The sequence below is a fragment of the Etheostoma spectabile genome, chromosome 12 (assembly GCF_008692095.1).
Source record: "Etheostoma spectabile isolate EspeVRDwgs_2016 chromosome 12, UIUC_Espe_1.0, whole genome shotgun sequence".
NCBI lineage: Eukaryota > Metazoa > Chordata > Actinopteri > Perciformes > Percidae > Etheostoma > Etheostoma spectabile.
In genome coordinates, this window is record NC_045744.1 from 11458224 (window position 1) to 11477252 (window position 19029).

At 39.4% G+C, this 19029-nt stretch overlaps 1 protein-coding gene across 1 annotated transcript; it reads left to right on the top strand.

Moving 5' to 3' along the window:
- Nucleotides 1–165: 165 nt before the first annotated feature.
- Nucleotides 166–18847, top strand: ccdc24 (coiled-coil domain containing 24). Its single transcript, XM_032530462.1, has 9 exons — nt 166–243; nt 837–998; nt 5948–6132; nt 9959–10075; nt 10181–10285; nt 12517–12571; nt 16584–16647; nt 17100–17211; nt 17441–18847. The coding sequence occupies exons 2-9, from the start codon at nt 849–851 to the stop codon at nt 18387–18389; spliced, it is 1737 nt and encodes a 578-aa protein (XP_032386353.1). The 5' UTR covers nt 166–243; nt 837–848; the 3' UTR covers nt 18390–18847.
- Nucleotides 18848–19029: the final 182 nt, after the last annotated feature.

Here is a 19029-nt window from a genome sequence, read left to right on the forward strand (position 1 = left end):
TTGATTGTTGGTAATTACTTAAGTCTACAAAGCATGTAATTGACGTTGATGTAATTTGTTACATTGTGTCATTCTGTAATGCATTTTTATCGCGTTATAATTAGAAAGCATGTCTGTTTTCTGTATTGCCAAAGACTGTGGAACATAAATGTTGACAGTTACGAGAGATCTCGCGATATCTTCTCCTAGCAACTGGAACGTTTACCCTGGATACCAGAGCCTTGCGGTGCTGGTTGCAGTTAGGTGAGAGTTTTTTTCTCCATTTTAGCAACATAAAAAACACATTTTATTAAATGTCTCCGTGTTTTACCCAAGCAGTTTTATCATTTGATTGTACGTGTTTAAAATACACTATTGGAACACCGTTCCCGTGTTGTTTAGCTAGGTTTGCTAGCTTTCCCGATAAGAGTCCGAGATCTCAATTAAATAGCTAACAACAACAACGTTACAAAGCATGCAGAGAACAGCTGCTATTGGTGGTGAGAGAAGCATTTGTTACAAGAACCTGTAACTTTATGCAACATTTTACTTAAAAAGTGCGGAAGTTACGGAAATGATGACTGATGTAACATTAATGCAAAACTCAATGCGAGTTAACGTAAAGTTATTTGAGGAAAGGCAACATAACGTTAGTTAAAAAAAAAAAATCCCCCCATGATCCTTCAGGGGCGGAAGTGTTGTAACCAAAGGTAAATGTACTCAATGTAGAGCTAAGACTATAAATAGGCTATGTATAAACATAGTTTACCAGTGCAATCTCTATTTTGTAAATAAAGTTCAAGTACAAGTAGGCTAACTCAAATTTTCCTTTAACTTCTCTGTTCCTTGACTCCCAGACTACCATTCCTATGCAGTCTCTCAATGGAAACCAGCTCGGGTGCCGTGGCCAGTCCCTGTGGAACCTGGTGGCTGAACATGTTCCTGGGTCAGAGTTGCCAAAGATCCAAGCAGCTCTGGGCCACTCCCTGGTTGACATGTACAAAGAGGTATACACTGAGGTGAGATTGTTTTCATGACTGCAATTTTTCTGGTTTCTTTTGTCAGAATGGAGCTACATACCACACACATGCTTTCATGTCGGAACATTCATCTTCAGATTCAGCGGGTAAAGCATGGATTTCATCATTCATGTTTTATCCATTCAAAGAATTCCGACGGTAGGTCTTTTTCTGGTAGGATCCCACAAGACTACCACCACACCATCTACAGGAATTTCCTTTTTAGCTCAGTTTCGGGGGGAATTAAGGAATTTGCTCAGCTGAGCATTTCTGACCAAACAATTTATGGTCTGTGGTGTTAGTAAGTAGGTTAGTTTGCCTGCGTACATTCATTAATTCCCAGACTCTAATAAAAGAGAAATGTGGGTCAACTGGCACTGTGCTGCAGTGAAGTCCAATTATGAGCCAGGCAGATCATCAGACATCAATATTTACTCAATGCCAGCTAAATTCATTGGGAAGCACTTAGCTCTGGCAAAATGACCATACCCAAGAAAGACTTGCGGGTCGACAATGAGAAACAGCTAAGAATGAGTGGGAGAAACCTTAATAAATAGGTCAATTCAAGGTCAAGAAAAGTCTAAGTGATGTGAAAAGAGAAAAAAAACATTTAAAAGAAGTATGGTCATAAATCATGAACAAAAATCGGAAAAGAATTAAGAAAGATACTGTAATCAGATAAAACAAAAAACAAGATTTCAGTAATTGCTGTAGCTTGTTTGATATGATGCTGACATGGAACATGTCCTGACTGTGTTAAAATAAACCTAGGGCTGTAACTCATAGTAACTGTTGATTATTTTTAACATGTTTCTCAATTATTGTTTCATCTATGAAATTTCAAAACATAGTGAAAATTGCCCATCATAAGTTCCAAGAGCCCAAAGTGACAGCATCAAATGTCTGTTTGTCCAACCAACAATCCAAAACTTGAGGATATTCAATTTGCTGTACATAAAGTGATACAACACAGACAAAAACAGAGAAAATAACATAAAGGTCCCACGACATGGTGCTCTTTGGATGCTTTTATATGGGCCTTAGTGGTCCCCTAATACTGTGTCTTAAGTCTTTTTCCCAAAATTCAGCCTTGGTGCAGAATTACAGCCACCAGAGCCAGTCCCTCAATGACCTTTCCTTAGTATGTGCCATTTCTGAGTCTGTAGCTTTTGAAGAGGAGAGAGGGGGGCAAGGTGGAGGCTGGGGGTGTGGCCTTGGGGTGTGGCCACTTGCCCGTTTGAAAGCAATGATGTCTCTCATGGGTGGGCCAAATTCTCTGGGCAAGCAAAGCAGAGAAAGGGGAGATAAACTTGCCCCTTATAACCTCATAAGGAGCAAGATTCCTGATCGCCCATCTGACCTTTCATTTTTTCAAAGGCAGAGCAGGATGCCCAAGGCTTGGTTTACAGCTGTGGCTCAGTGGTAGAGTGGTTGTCTGCGAATCGGAAGGTTGGTGGTTCGATCCCTGGCCCTGCAGTCCCACGTCGAAGTGTCCTTGGGCAAGACACTGAACCCCGAGTTGCCCCGGTGCTGCGAGTGTGAATGTGTGAGAGTGTTTATCTGATGGGCACCTTGTCTGGCAGCCTCGGCCACAGTGTATGAATGTGTGTGAATGGTGAATGTATCCTGTATGATGTAAAAGCGCTTTGAGTAGTCGTTAAGACTAGAAAAGCGCTATATAAATACAGCACATTTACATTTTACAGATATCCCCATTTCTAGCCACTGGGGGACCATAGGCGGCTAGGGGATCTTATATTAATGTTAAAAAAAAACATAAAGTGAATTTTCATGACATGGGACCTTTAAATGATTAAACTATTCTCTGATTGATTGACTAATCAACTAATTCTAAATTAACTTAAAACATTACAGTGCATTGAAAATTGCTCAGTAGTTTATCTTAAATCTAAATGTGAAAAAATGTGGCTTGGCCTACTGAGGGAACATTCCTTTCAAGCAGAAAGGAGAGGCCATGCCATGTGCACTTAAAACTAACTCCGTAACTGTAGATCTCACAAAGAATTCCTCTTATTAGCACTTTCTGTGGGATATTAAATTCTTCTGTATTTGCAATTTTTTTTCTCATATACAACCCACCCGCTCACCCTCTGTCTTCTTTGCTTTTCTACGCTTGTATCTTTTGCGTTCTTCTATTGTTTCCTCTTTTGTGTGTCCATTATTGAAATCTCTTCATTTGTTGACAGCCTGCAGTCAGCCAACAGGCCAGTCCCTGTTTGTAGAAAAACATGTGGACATACGTTGTATGTCTCAACTCTCTCAAGCTGTGCCATGTAGACTCCGACCACATATCAACATGTAAAAATCACATGTGACAACTACAAAACTATTTTTTACGTGGAAGCCACACACACACACACACACACACACACACACACACACACACAGAAAGAGGAAAGAGGACCAGTAATCTTAGTAAGTTAGGGGGTCGGTATAACAGGGTTAAAGAGGATAATCCGCTCTATCCAAAACAGACAGTTTTTCTCTCACTTTTGATGACTTCTCCGTCTCCCCCTTCCCCAAGGTTAAGAGTCTGGGTGTCATCCTTGATAGCACACTCTCCTTTCAACCCCATATCAATAGCATTACCCAGTCTGCCTACAAAACATCAATCACCTCCGCCCCTCCCTTTCCCCCCACACTGCCGCCATCCTTGTCCACAGTCTCGTCACTGCCTTTCTGGATTACTGCAACTCTCTCCTCTTCGTTCTCGCTCACAAATCCCTCCACAAACTTCAGTTGGTCCAGAATTCAGCTGCCCGCATCATAACTCAAACCCTTGTCCATCCACCACATCACTCCTGTCCTCCAACAGCTCCACTGGCTCCCGGTCCAGTTCCATATCCAATTCAAAGTCTTCCTGTTTGCATTCGAGGCCATCCACAACCTCGCCCCCCCCCCCTCCCATATTTGTCTGATCTCCTCCAGCGTCCCACTCCCTCCACCTGTCTGCTCATCATCTCTGGAACTCATTACCACCCCAACTTAGAAACATTGATTTATTCCCCATTTCAAATCACTCAACTCAAACATCTGTTTAAATTTGCCTATTCCACTTGAATGTCTATTGCTCTGCCTTTTTCTGTTATTGTAGTTATAGTTGTTATATTTGTTATATTGTTGTTAGAAGATTTTTTTGCTGTTTTAAAATGCCTTATGCATGTATACCCTGTACAGCTTGAGTGCTGAGAAAGGCAGCTTTAAATAAAATGTATTATTATTATTAGTATTAGTATTATTATTAGTATTATTATAATCTTCACCTGTTGATGAGACTGTTAGCGTCAAAAAAACTTTGACCCAATTGTGTATGTGTCTAGAGAAAATAGATGTGTGTGTACCCTGTGCGTGACTTTTAGTAGCTTTTTCACCTCTGAGTCAGTGAATGCAGTGGCTGGCTGTGAAGCCCTCAGATGGAAAGAAAGACTTATGCTAAAAGCTTTAAGAAATTTCCAGGGGAAAAAACAACAAAACAAAGCACAGAGCGACCTTATTTAACTCATCTAGTAGTGCATGCAGGTTCTCTTCAGTTATTACATTTACTGCAGGGAGAATCACTTCCTTTTCTCTGTTTTTGCTGTCTGAGTCTGCCAATCTCCATCTCTTTCTTCTTCTGTTTTTCCTCTCCTCCATCCCTGTCTGTTTCTCCTTCAGCCATGTAATGAATTCCATCCCTCAGTGAGCCACTATGAAAAGTAATAGTTGATCTGCAGGCAACTACTCCATTCCTCAACGCAGCCAGTCCTCCCTCCATCAAGGTCTCCATTGTCTCAGGCGGTTAGATCAGAGGGAACATTAGCCTCTCTTTTCAAGTCTCTCTACAAGGCCAATCTCTTTGTGCCCCTCTACACTCTCTCTACTTTCTCTCTGCTCTGATTCAAAATGAGCCCTTTTAAGAAAAATGTAGTCTAAAACCCAGTTATATAATTCAACATAATAACTTCTAGTACGTTTTCTTTTTTTAACAGATTTCAACTCCCTCAAAATAACTCCTTGATGAGATAAACAGTCTCACAGAAGAGGTGGGGGGAGGGGGAGGGGGGGTGTCCAGGAACAACTTGTTAGCCAGTTGGCCATTAATCCTGTAATATTAACACATTGACACCTGGCTTTCATGTGTTATGTATGTGTGTGCAACGCACTGTGAGTCATGGTATGCGTCGGGACCTGCACACACTTCAACACACATGCAAAGACCAGAAGTGGTGTGTTTAGTATGCTCCAGTGTATTCCTTTGAAGTGAAGTCTTTGACTGCAAATGACAGAAATGATTGGCAGACAACATGTGTGGAGGTGGTAATGGGATCCAGACTTCACTGAGGCGCACATGCACACAAACATTCACACAAATCTTTTCTTTTTTTGGACTATTTTTTCTTTGGCTGTTTTTTTTTTTTGGTAATTATAGTGGTTCAGACCTTCTACTGACAATAGAGGTAGTCAACTATAAAGACAAAGCATTTTTTTTGTTTAACAATTCCAGGATCTGCATTGATAAAATGATAATTCCACTGTAGCAAAATTACAAGATGCCATGTTAACATAGTGTGACATAGTGTAAGCAAGATATGAGTTAACAAAGGTTAAGGTCAAACATTAATGTATTAGACATAATTACTGTAAGGCTCGCTATTCGTATTTACAGATTTTCACAAAAAATACGTTAGTTGAAAGGACGTTAACCCAGATTTAATGTCCATATTGCAATTGGACTGTCCGCTCAGCCCTAAAAGAGGGGTTCACTAAATCAAATGAAAAATATTTTTATTTATCGGTACCCCATGGTGCAGGATCATAAGCTGTCAGCTGTGAATATGTAACCTGGACTGACAGCAAAAAGTTTAAAGCACCTCTTGGAAACACCCTGTTAGTGTGATACATTATTGTATGTATGACCCCTTCACTTATCATAATAATACAATTTGCAGATGGAGATGTGGCACAAGATGTGGCAAGAGAGCCAGCCAGGAAACAATCGCAGCAGGACAGGGACCCCACTCTCACATCAGCTGGCCTCCCCTCTAGCCGACCCCCCTGCAGTCAAAGAGCTGGTGAGAGCCGAGGTGAAGATGTTACTGCAGACTCTTAACGAGAGAGCCAGCAGGCAGGGGAGGTAGGTGTAAGATCTAACACACACATCTACTCCACTGTGCATTATTAGTGAATAAGTGAAAGGTTGTGTTTTTTTGCCTTTGGATGTATTAGCCAAAAAAAATGGTTTGTACACAATGAGAAAACCATTAAAAACACTAAAAGAAAACTGTACTAGTAATGCTAGTGATAGCAATGGATTTTGTTGAAACAAAACAAATAATATTTTTTTAAAAAGAATGCATGAGGGACAGACTAATATCATACAAACACAACAATCCACCACTGATTGTTGGCATAGAGTATGGTTTTACTACCATAGAAATCAGAAGTACACCAGATTACGCTCTCTCAAAAACGTTATATTGTTGCACACAATTTGTCAGTCAGTCAACTTTCAGTCACTAGTTGAACTTGATGAATTCAACAAGATAGTCCTCAGGACGTTTACATTTTCAAATGTTTGTCAGCTACAGGCATGAAAAAGCAGTTTAGTTCCAGATGTAAAAAAACAGCCATTACAGTTGACATCTGCGTGATTTATTTCTCTAATATTCAATAGATGCAATTTCTCTCATGATCTAATTTGTTAGTGTGACTTGTTCACAGAGGGTTTTCTTTTCCTGGTCAGTGGTTATAAATTAAGCAACACTTCGGCTTTTTCACAAGCCAAGACATGGCATAAATAAGTAGGTTAAGACCCTGCTTTCACTCTGTGCGTAATTTCCCCCCTAACAAAGAGTGCCATAAAATGCTGTTTTGTGTTCCCACGTTAGTTAAAAATGGGATGGAAAGCAGAGGAACAAACTGGTTTGGGAATTGTGGAACAATGGAACAATTATAAGAGGGGAGACGTGAATGCATTCCACACCCAACAAACACTTGTTTTTAAAGGCCAATAGAGTCAATGCTAGCTTCATTGGAATACATATATTTGCCCTTATTATATATTAAAGACAAACAGTCGCCTATCCACAGAAACAAAAAAAATGAATTTAGGAAACTTATGGCTACATGTTTCCTCAAGTTAGATGTTGAGTTTTTGAACACTGAAATGTCCATTTGTTTTGGTAGAAGACACCACATAATGTAGCTGCTGTTTCGCACTTTTACTAAGGTATATTCTTCCCATATGAGACCAGGGCTGTTCCTCCTTGTCTGTGTCTGCATTGCCGACAGTTGATTCTGACCTTTTTGTTTAGCTACGACTGTAGAGCTAACCCGTACTACGTTTGATTGGTAAAACACAGTCACATGGTAGAGTCTTTAGCGGAAGTCTCTCTTTCTGTCACATTAAAACATTAAAATGAGGCGTATGTGGGGGGGTATAAAAACAATGATGCGTAGAATACCAAACGTAAAAAGAAAAGTAACAAGCTCATTCTAGCCTAACGTAGCGGAGTAAGAGTACAGTTTCTTCTTCACAAATCTACTGAAGTAAAAGTAAAAAGTATAGTGATTTAAAACTACTCCTAGAAGTATTTTTTTTTTTTAAACTTACTCAAGTAAATGTAACTGAGTAAATGTATTCCCCACCTCTGGTATGAGTACGAGCTAGTAACTATCCCAGCAACCAGCACGCTGCTCCCAGGAATGTTGCCCTCTGTCACCTCTCAGGCTTTGTTGAGGCTTTTTAAGGGAAAGCACAGCATTAGATGGATTGTTCTCCGTTTTGTGACAAGCCTGTCAATTTGTTGACTTCCTTTTTATCGTGATTGACATTTTTTTCTGTCCCCTTATGTTGTGTATATTGTTAAACTATAGGCTGCATTCAACTCTAGTGGTTTAGATTTTCTTTTCTTTTTATGTGTGTGTTCAGGCTTATTTTGAGTATGGCATCATCTCCAGTCCTCCAGTAGGAGCCCCTAATTTGTGCTATGTTGACTTGTTCTATAAGATCTACATTCAGTGTTACCAAGTTACTAATTTATGTCAGATGGGAATGTCAGTAGTCAGAAAACTGGAATGTTGAACCCGATGAAGCCAGAAGATAACGCAAGTCATTACCATTCATCCTGAGGAAAACGTATGTATGTTCCAAGTTTTGGGGGCAATCCATCCAATAAATGTAAAAAATGTGGAAACATTACACTCAAAACAACAAAAGTGAACCTTAATGCTGGTGCTAGAGGAAAAGCCAGATGATCAGCAAAGTCAGTAGAATTCATCCTCTGGGGACCACAAAATTGTATGTCCTTCAATAGTAGTTCAAGTATTTCAGTTTGGACCTAAGTGTTGAACCGACCAACATTGCCACAAACAGTATTTTTGTGTTTTTACTAAAATTGTAAAGAGAATATAAAACATTCCAAGCATCTAAACAAGTATATAAAATGTATATTGTAAATATACTGACACTATCACTGGCACTTGTTATGCCAGCTCAGTTGACAGGGATTTATTTGGAAGTAATATTATAGGGGTTTCTTTAAAGTTACGATGGTGGCAAGACTGTTTACGCTGACAATCCAATATCTATAAAACCACAGGTCTGCCCACAACAGCACTGTGTCTTATTAAGAGCAACAGAGATTCTACTAGCTCGCGCATCACAAGTCACTCTTGTAAAGTGCTTTGTGCCGGGATGTAAATATATCACAAAAAGTTACATTCAGAGGGAGAAATAAAGCCTAGTATTATTGGCTGTGTATTAGCACTGCCCAAAAAGTTTTTGTGCCACACAGACTGTGCCAGCACAGCTCACTTTTCCCCTTTGAAGTAGGCTTTGGTATACTTGTTGAACTTGATGCATTGTACTGTGGACATGGTTGAGTATGTGTTTCAGGCCTTTGATCCTTCAATTAGGCTAAGTCCCAAATGTATATCAGCTGAATGGGTTTCAGGAGTAAACCCCAACTCACTTCCCGGTAATAACACTTCCACTTAATCACTCCACAGCCCTCTATTTCTCAATTTAGTTCAATTTATTATGCTTTGTTGGCATGGAAATTGAGAAAATGTTACCAAAGATTGATAGAGACCAGCATCTTTTTCTCTCTCATACTCATACTCTCATATTCATACTCCCATCCAACTGCAACTTGTTTGTGTGTGTGCGTGCATGCATGATTTTAACCTAATTTACCAGACATATTAGCCAAGGAAACCTTCTATATTTGTATTGAAGGCCCAACTAACTCATTTGCTTAAAGCCACATCATCAAGAGGGGCTAAAAATAGTTCTCTTCCCCATACTAGATTATTCCTGTGATTTGAACTATTTGAGGGTGTGTAGAAGGGTGTGCACATTGTAAAAGTCAACTGATTCATCTTATTGGCCTCGTCCTGTGTGGTCCTGATGCCCTAGCCATCCACCCATTTACACCCACACCCACTAGACGTGGCTACAAAAGACAGATTTTCCCTCATAGACTATAAAATTATGCAGAACTGACCAGGCTGTCACCGCGCCTGCTGCTGCCTACACCATCTGCTTGTTTCTTTTTTTTTTCTTCCAGCTAGGGATCTTTAAAATATTGTAAAATGAACCCAACTCTGATAATAGAGTTCTATTAAAGGCACATGTTGTACAGCCTTTATGGAACTCAAAGCACCACCAGATCATCCTGCATAAAGCAGGAATGTGACTTGTGATCATGAAGTCAGTCAATCAAGCTTTATCTATGTGCAGTTTTCACACATGCTAGTGCCACTCAAAATTGAAACATAAACAGTGAAACAACAGACTAAATTCAAAAATAGAAATAATAAAAGTTTGTTAGTTTACTTTAGAGGTAACAACACTTTCAGTCTATGTATATTCTTCAAGCACTGCTGAAAAGTCATTCATATTTAAACTCAGAGAAAGTTGCAGATACAGTAAACTGAATGTGCTGTTGTTGCTACAGAGATGGCAAGGAGCTCTTGTTTGGGTACAAACCTGAGACGGTGGACTACGCCCTGAGTCACCTTGACAGCTGTTACAGACACTGTACAAACCCTGAAAATACTGACAACATAAGCAGGTAAGTAACACTTGCACAGAATTTGAAAAGTTTAGTAAAATTATACAGTGCTTTTAATAATGCATAAAATCTCTTTTGATCTTCTTTGTCTACTCTTTTCTTCAGACCGAGATCTCACTGTTTGGTCCAGTCTAATGCTGAAGATGAAATTGAAGCAATGAAAGACAAGTTGAATGTTATTGACATTGACCAGGTGGTGGACCGCCTCAGGTAAGTTGTGTTTCCCAAACTTTAGGCCTTTCAATACAATGGATAGCGCCACTTGGCCAGGCATGCCAAAACACTTATTTATGAACTCCAATAATTCATGGAAAATATCAAAATCAAATAGCACAATGTGGTCTCAACATTCAAAAAAACAGAGCTTTCAAGCCAGGGAGCGGAGTTCACTTTCCGGCAAAACAAAGATCTTTTCCTAAACTTAACTAGTTGTTTTGGTGCCTAAACATTAACTGTCTTCACTACCGCATGCCGCTGATAACGACAGATCTCTGTAGCCGACGTCACGGAGCTCCGTAACGGCTAAACCCATCTAGCCACTGCCGCTATAATTTTATTGTTCTGTCGCACTATTAGTCTATGTCAATGACGATTAATTTAGGGGATTGCTCCATTTCCGCCACTCTCTTTGTTTCTTAGTACCGCCCAACACCAGAGCACGTTTTTCTGCTTTCCCAAAATGCTGTTTGCCAGACACAGGACTTTAAGCAAATTGCGACCTGCTTGTGACTATAGCTGGGCCAATACCATATTTTGATGCTGATACTGATATCAATATTTGAAACAAACAATATATCGGTTAACACGTAACATCAACACCATTCTTCATATGATTGGGGAATTAATAATCTAAGATGAACATTTTACAATAAAATTACAATTTGTCGACTCTGGTGGACAAACTATGTGATGGCCAAGTGGCCATGTGGAATCTGCAGACACAGAATTCCACAGATTTCCTGCAGATTTTAAACATTTACATTAAAAAAAAAAATTAAACTCAGATTGTTTTCACATATCCACCCCAAGCAGAAAAACAGTTTTATTCTGCATCCCTGCTGAAAACTGTAAAAAATAATCTGCAGGTTCCTTTGGGTCTGGTAATGACACTTTTTTTTTTTTTAAATTTCCTCAAACTTAGTTTGGCAGTTATGTGCTGCAATTTCTTGTTGCTAATTGGCCAACATATATACCCAAATTGTTATATCTGAAATAAGCTATACAAATCTGAAATAAGCTATACAAATAGCTCTACTTGTGACCCTTTAATACAAAGCAATGACTACTTGCGACCCCTAATCACATGTAACATGAGTTGTGAGTGATTTTCACTAGAGGTTCACTAGAAGCATTCAGTTTTTCATAGGAAATAAAGCAGAAATGAGAAAACTAAAAATCATTTTATGCAACATCTTTTTTGTAATCACTTGGTAATCCTTGGGTGGTCCTGACCCCCAGTATAGAGGTGGATAACCTGCAAGACAACAGAATGTACATTGTATATACAGAGTAAACAACACATGTCACACTGGTACAAAGAACCATGTCTTGTTTGCACCATCTTAGATTTGTAATACTAACTAGCAGAGACACACCATGCAAATTGTGTACTGTATGTATGTGTTTTTTTTTCTTTGTGGTATAGGTTCAGTTCCTCTAAATTCTCCCTTAATTTTCTGTCACTGCCCTCCCTCCTTCAAACTCCATCCCTCCTTCCTCCAACCCTCACTTTGAGGCCCAAGGGGCAATACAGTCACTGGGGCTACCTTGAATAAGAGCCTCCCCCTCTCCATATCTGTCTCTCTCTTTCTCTCCCTCTCTTTCCCATTTCCTGACTCGATCAGAACAAAAGGCCCCATTGTCAGAAAAGGGATCCCAGAGCAGGCAGAAGTTTCTTTTTCATTTGAAAGAAGTATATAATAAAGTCTACTATGGTTATATAACCAGAGAAGGAGAAAGTGTCAGGGGAGAGACAGAAGGGAAGGAAAAATAGGACACTGTTTCCTCACTATCATTATGAAAACTGCAGAGGATAAACTATGAGCAGACACCAAATGCACCTATTCCATTGTCACTGCCTTAGTGGGATTGTGTTGTACCATTTTGCTTATCAGGCTTTTTGCAATCAATTTGTTGATCACACTCATAAAATTAGGATATCATTTCAATAAATCTGTATTAAATATGTGAAGCATTTCCACTGCGTTTAACAAACCACAGCCATTATAAAAAGAAGTCTCAGCTTTTAACTTAGGTTTTTGTCTGTGTGCATGTGTTGTGACTGTTAAATGCACAGTTTTCACTTTGACCTAGATTTTACGAAATTTTCAATGAAAAACTACTGAAGTTCTAAAAAAAATAATCAAGGCTGTCTGTCATCATCTATCTATCTATCTATCTATCTATCTATCTATCTATCTATCTATCTATCTATCATCTAGGGCTGTCCTAATGGAGGAATGTAAAGCATTGAACAGGCTGGTGAAGCATTTCAAGGTAAGAAGAACAAGATGAAAAACAGCCAACTACCAAATTAATCATAATTTTTAAGCTTCCAGTGCAATACTGATCCAAATCCTACAATTGTGTATGGGGAACCAGGCCAAAACCTCACTGTGAATGGATTTTACAATCACAAGGTATACAATTAACATTGTAAGCATCCTGAGTTATGATGCTATGCTGAACCGGTTAATCTGGACACCCTATTAATATTATTTTATTTAATTATATATATATATTATATATATATATATATATATTTATATATATATGAGTTTTCTTCAGGCATAATTCTACCTGACTGATGTTTCCTTTAACACATATTAATATTAAATACTGTTCTTGATCTAGTGTGATAAATACTCTTTCTTGTTCTTTTGTTCATTGCAACTGCACCATTATACCAAAAAGAAATACTCTAGCAGTCTTGTGCATCACTTTGAAAATTTTACCCCAAACCCAGCCTGACTTATTTGGTTTCTGTGACATTTTACTACAATGCAAAATTAAATTTTTAGGATTTTAACAAAGTTTTCCCAGCAACATGAGGTCCAGTTGTTTGATGCAATTTGCACAATGCTTGGTTAATACATAACTATAAAGTTGTTCATGACTATTTCCATTCAAAAAGACACAGACTTCCTCAACCGGGGACACACCTTTTCCCAAAACAAGTAAAGTTGAAATCCCTTTTGGACTCCCTCGGGTAGATCTGCTAACTCTCTATTGGCACCAACACCCTGCCAAAGTTTTCATCTACACAAACACACACACATAAGCACATGAACTTGAAACCTACTTTTTTTTTTTTTTTCCATCTGTCTGGCCAAGAGCTTTGCAGTGCTGAGTAAGATCAATCTCTTTCCAATCACTAAAATGACTTAATACATACATACAGAGACATTTAGACACACACACACACACACACACACACACACACACACACACACACACACACACGAACACACGCATGCCTACAATCTGGCTGCACTGTCATGCTTGCTTGGCATAATGAGAGAACCAGAGTGAATTAGTTAGAGGCCAGATGTAGGACTTTTCTGCAGACCAGATATGTAAGTTATCTCTCTGAACATCTCTCTGTACCCTCTATGTGTGTGTTACATGTAATGTTTGTGTGTCTGCCTGGAGGCCCTACATTGAGTGTAGCAAAATTGTAAAAGTGTATGGAAGAAAAAAATAACTGACAATAGTCTCTCAGAGGTGTTTTGGATGTTTGTTAAGAACCTAAAGGGAATATGTTGTGTGTTGTCAGTGAGGATCATTATACTTAGTGCATGAAGACCGTTTCAAATGTTGCCCTGTCAACATCCCATTCCAAAGATAAACCAAACAGCACAGGTGTTGTCTGTGGAAAACCTCATCAGGCATTTTCAATATAGAAAAAAAAAACTGGGTGTTGGAGAGCGAGGAGAGGACATTATTAGTGTAAGCTTTCCAGACCCAAGGTGTGTTGTTCCAATATTAAAGACCCAAGGGTGTGAACCTAATTGTACAGAGACTTTTCTTGGCAGTTATGAGGCTTTTACTGTAAAGGCAGTTACACATTTTTCTCGAAATGATCCTGCAATAAAACAGAAATGGGAACCTTTCACTGCAAAGAGATTGTCTCCTCAAGCAAAGGGTTTCTTTCTGGTGCGTGAACAGGTGCGATGACGCTGTGGCTCAGGTGGCGCTATGCTCTTTTGGCATGGGTTTCTTGTACATTCCTTTTAATTGCTACAGTGGTGGAGGATGTTGATGCTGTGCTCTGCAAGGCATCACTGCCTCATTGGCTGTGATAACTAATGAATCCTTGAATGGAAGTAAACTGTAGTCAACCATTAGGATCTTCTGTGTGAGTTTTATATTTTAGTTATTATCTGATCTTACCTTATTATCTGTTGATATTATATGTCTAGTATCTACTATAGAGGATGGTTAACATTGGAAGTAGTGAAAACTTAAAGGTGTGGTTGGCAGTTCTCACCTTTTCTAATAAATAACCAAAGTTTAATCTAGTAATTTCCTGCCACAGGCAAAGAAGAGGTGACAGTGAAACACACTTTTTAAATTTTAATTATATAGGCTGAAAAGAGATCTACACTATTCTTTCAGTCACTAATTCACTGCTTCGAATTCCATAAATTCCATAAATGTGAAAAGGAATTTGGATTTCGATCCAAATTGAAAGATTTTACCCAATGCTAAGCAGGAAAACATTCCGACTTTCCAACTCTAATCACATTTTTCATGTTCGTTAACATCTGTTTTGTTTAATTCAAGGCCTGTATAAATTTGTTATGTTGGTTCAAGTTTTTGTGAGGAAAATATGTTAAATGTCCACAAATGTCTCTTGACAGTGTTTGGCAGTAAGCTGTGCATTGTTTGAAGTCACAATCCTGTAAGTGTCCTGCTTAAGGACTGCCCTGGCTTTCTCATCTCCATCGTGTTCGACGCAGCTGAGATTGCTATTGACTTAGCGTCATTCCTTGCAGTTAAATTATATAACGCCTTTTAAATGGAGCCAAATCAGGCATTTAGAGGCGTAATACGGTATGATTGAATCATTAATTTGTCGTAAACACAACTGTAATGACCCGTTTTCTCTTAGCAAGAGGGAGGCTCATATAACGATTTTGTCTGCACTATTGGCTGCACTGTTACTGCGGCCAGAAGACTCATCTCTGTTATCTAATGTAGGTGGTAGTAATAATATTATCAGCAGCTGAGCTCTTTTAGTACATGAGCGTCGCAATGTTCCTCATGCTGTGGGTGAGGAGTGGCTGAGTCACTAGACTCAGAAGGTAGTGTCTGCTTTGTTGGGTCTAAACTGGGCAAAGGTGGCCTGGTGGTGGTCAAGGAGATAACTGAGAATACTGACTGGAGACACAAGAGAGACATGTTGCCAAAATGTAACCTGTTCACCATTAAACCAGTATCCGCAGTCAGAGCATGACCTGCATACTGCTGATACTGCTACTGAATAAAACATCCCAACTGGAAAGAGGTAGATTTTCTGTCAGGATATTAAAGGTTTTTGATGGTAGACCCGCTAGATCAAGCTTGGCCAGCATTGTTCTAGTATAGAGCAAAACAGATGGCAGCCATCAGTAGCTGGTTTCAGCTGGATTTTGTAGCAGGAACGGTGACCCTTGTTCTTCTGTTTTTGGTTCTGCATCAGCTGAGGGATAGATTGTGTATAGTATGTTGACTGTGCAGATGTGGCTTTGGGTTCTAGAGATTCTTGTATAAGAATAATGACAGTAACAGCTTTTCCTAAAATATCAGCATGTCAGCGCCATGGTAATGGGTTCAAATCCCACACGGACCACAAAGCCTATTTTCAGAGAGTGTGTGTGTTTGTGCTTTATGGTTATGTGGATTTCAGTCACTTAACTGTCAGAGACACCAGACATATTTTGTCTGCAGCTCTGAAAGACAATACTGGGAGGTTTGGGTTTGTTTTTCCTGTCAGTCTCCAGGCCTGTGGGTACGTTTGTCTGCTGGTGAGTGTGTATGTGCGTGAGTGTTAGTTCAATTGACACTTTTCATTAGTGTTTGTGTGCTGTTGTAAAATGAAGAGAGGAGGCTGCCAGTCCCTCATAACAAACACACGAAGACACACTTTTCAATCAGGTCTCTGGTGTTACAACCTATGGACACGCGCACACACACACTTATGGTTTTTGCTTTGGATATAGATGTTTGAGGTCAAATTATAATGGAAGACTGCTGGTCAATCGTTTAGTGGCCACACACACACACTTCTTTCTCCCTCTGTTATTTTTATACTTTTTCCTTGTTCCTTTGCTATTTCCAAAGGCTCATGCTTTCTTGAACATGTTAAATACATTAACCTCCCATTTTTCCATGTCTACTACTGTCATTAGAAGTTGAATGTGTTTGTGCCGTGGTATTATGTTGTAGTAGTTAAGTACACAAACTGCATGATTAGACATAAACGCTGCCTCTTTCTACTGCATTATGTTTCTTGTGTTCCCTGCAGGAAAATATAAAACACACATGTCGGAATCAATGGGAATTTGATCAATCAGAACCTACACTTGCAGGTGAGTCCATACACCAACATTTTGGTGTTTTGCTACCATCTGGTGGCACATTATTGTTTAACACATGATGTGTGAGGACAGTTCTCTTTATAACTTATGTCCTATTGAATCTATAGCCCAGTGAATACATTTACAGATGCAATGAAAATGCTGATGATTTTACACACCCGCAAATAGCTGGTAATACCCATTCTGTAGTATATTGATGAATGAAAAAAGAGCAATTGAGGACTCCAGCCAAATCCATCTACTCTGGGACTCTTCAGAGCAGTCTGGGTGAAAAAGCAATAGCGTTCATTTTTGGAACTCAATAATAAGTACTTGCTTTTTTCATATGCACTAGGTGATTGTTATCTTTTGATGGTTTTCTGTAGTTGCGTATCTGACTGTGTGTTTCAGTATTTTCAGTTTTTTTTTCAAATCTCAATCCTGTTGCATTTGCTTATATGCAGATTTGAAAGAGCTAAGAGGAGCTATACAAATGGACTTGGATCTTTACCCCTCTTCGCTTGCTGCTTTACCTTCAGTGTCCTCCCCTCTCCCTTCGAAGAAATTTAAAAACAGGTTAGTCTGTTTTTCTGTTACGACCCCCAGAAAGGCTTTGTTGCTTTGAGGTCCATAATAAATACAAATAAAATGAAAAGGGAATGACTGGACAAAATGTATATTTGAATTAGGTGCCTTCTCATTCCATTCAAGCTTTCTCTATGTATACACAGTGTTGGTTTTGATTTATAAAACAAACTACTTTAACAGTACTTCTTTTCTTCTGTTTCTGATTCATTTTCCCCAGACTGTCAGCAGGACAAAGGGCTTCTGATGAGACTCTGCGATCTTTAAGCGCTCCATCAGCCCTAAGACCACATCCACCTCCCCCTCTGTGCCATACTAAACCTAGGCCACCGCTCGGGGCGCCTCCTAACAAGTCATCATCAACAGTTAAACTCGTTAAAAGTTCATCATTGTCTAGGACTCATGGAGAACATAGAAGCACATTAGCCTCCACTGGAGCTAGGAAAACACAAACACCTAACTGTAGCAGGATCGTCCCTTCTGGGCATGCAAACCGTCACTTCACCACTTTACCGCCAGAGCCTGGCAGTGACCAGATGTTGGTTAAAATCACACACCGCGGCAATCTTTCCTCAGAGCAAGACAGTGGTGGTCTCCACTCTATGACCCTGACTTCTAGTCCAAGTTTTCAAATAAAAACTCCAAAAAACTCATGCACCCATGAAACCCATCTGTCATCCCATCGCAGTGTTCACAGCCTGAGCACAAAGTGTGATTTGTCACCACAAATGACAAGAAATGGCAGCCCCGCCTTTAGGTCAAGAAACATCAATACTACCCCCTCAATCCCTAACTCGGATGCAGGCAGTTACAGCAGCAATGCTGACCATCTTCTGTCATCGACTGGGAAATCAAAGACACAAAATGAGCAACAGAATAGTACTTGTGGAGGAAGATTAGTCTCAACAGCAGTGCAGACATATAATGACAGAAGGAAGAGTACTTCTGAGAGGTTTCAGTCTGAAGCTGGGAGCTCCTCTGCACATACTGGCAGTAGGAACAGCAACAATGGAATGGATAGAAATACAAATGGTCATCTTGGTAAAGATGTCGTCCAACAGCAAAGCCTAGTAGCCACATGCACCCATCCAGTGTCAAAACGGATAAATGGACAATTCTTTACTCCCCACAAAAGACCACTCGAGGGCACCACAAGTCAGCAAGTTTAACCAGCCAGTCCCTCCTGCAGGTGTGTCAACTTGAAGTCAGCCACAGACCAGAGCAGAAAGATAGTCTGGTAGTTAGTGCCATTGACCTGTTGTGTTATGGAAAAAAGGGAAGAAAAATAAACATAGTATGTTACAAGAAAACTTCAAGAGAGGTTTGGTATTGTAGTAGATAAGATGGCTTACTTTTGAACATACCGGTACTTTTCGATAAGACCTCTCAGAATCACTGCTATACTTGGGAGCATGATTACTTAACCGTTGCATAAATTGTTTTACTCTGGAATAATTTCACAGCTATATCTCCCCCCCCCATCAAGCTTCAATTAAACATGACTTGAACTCTGTTATCTACATACATAGAAAATGAGTGCTTAAAAATTGGCAGTGTCTAAATATTTATTTTGATAGGAAAACGTTTGTTGTTAAGAGCCCTGCTTTCATTAATATTACAAATCATACTTTAAGTATGAATGTGTCATGTGTCACCGAAGGGTGTTTTAACTGAATTAAAGTGTAGCCTTCTGTGGTTCTTACAAGTCTAAATGATAACATTAATCATAACTCAATTTCTTTCAGCTGCTATAACACGTGCTTCACCTACTCTGACACCTACTCTTCACCTACACTGTTACTAAAAATG

Excerpts from the sequence above, each read along its gene's own strand:
- ccdc24 (XM_032530462.1), top strand. The coding sequence starts at position 849 with ATGCAGTCTCTCAATGGAAACCAGCTCGGGTGCCGTGGCCAGTCCCTG. Across the intron at positions 999-5,947 it reads ACAAAGAGGTATACACTGAG|ATGGAGATGTGGCACAAGAT; the intron begins GTGAGATTGTTT and ends TACAATTTGCAG. Across the intron at positions 12,572-16,583 it reads GGCTGGTGAAGCATTTCAAG|GAAAATATAAAACACACATG; the intron begins GTAAGAAGAACA and ends TGTTCCCTGCAG.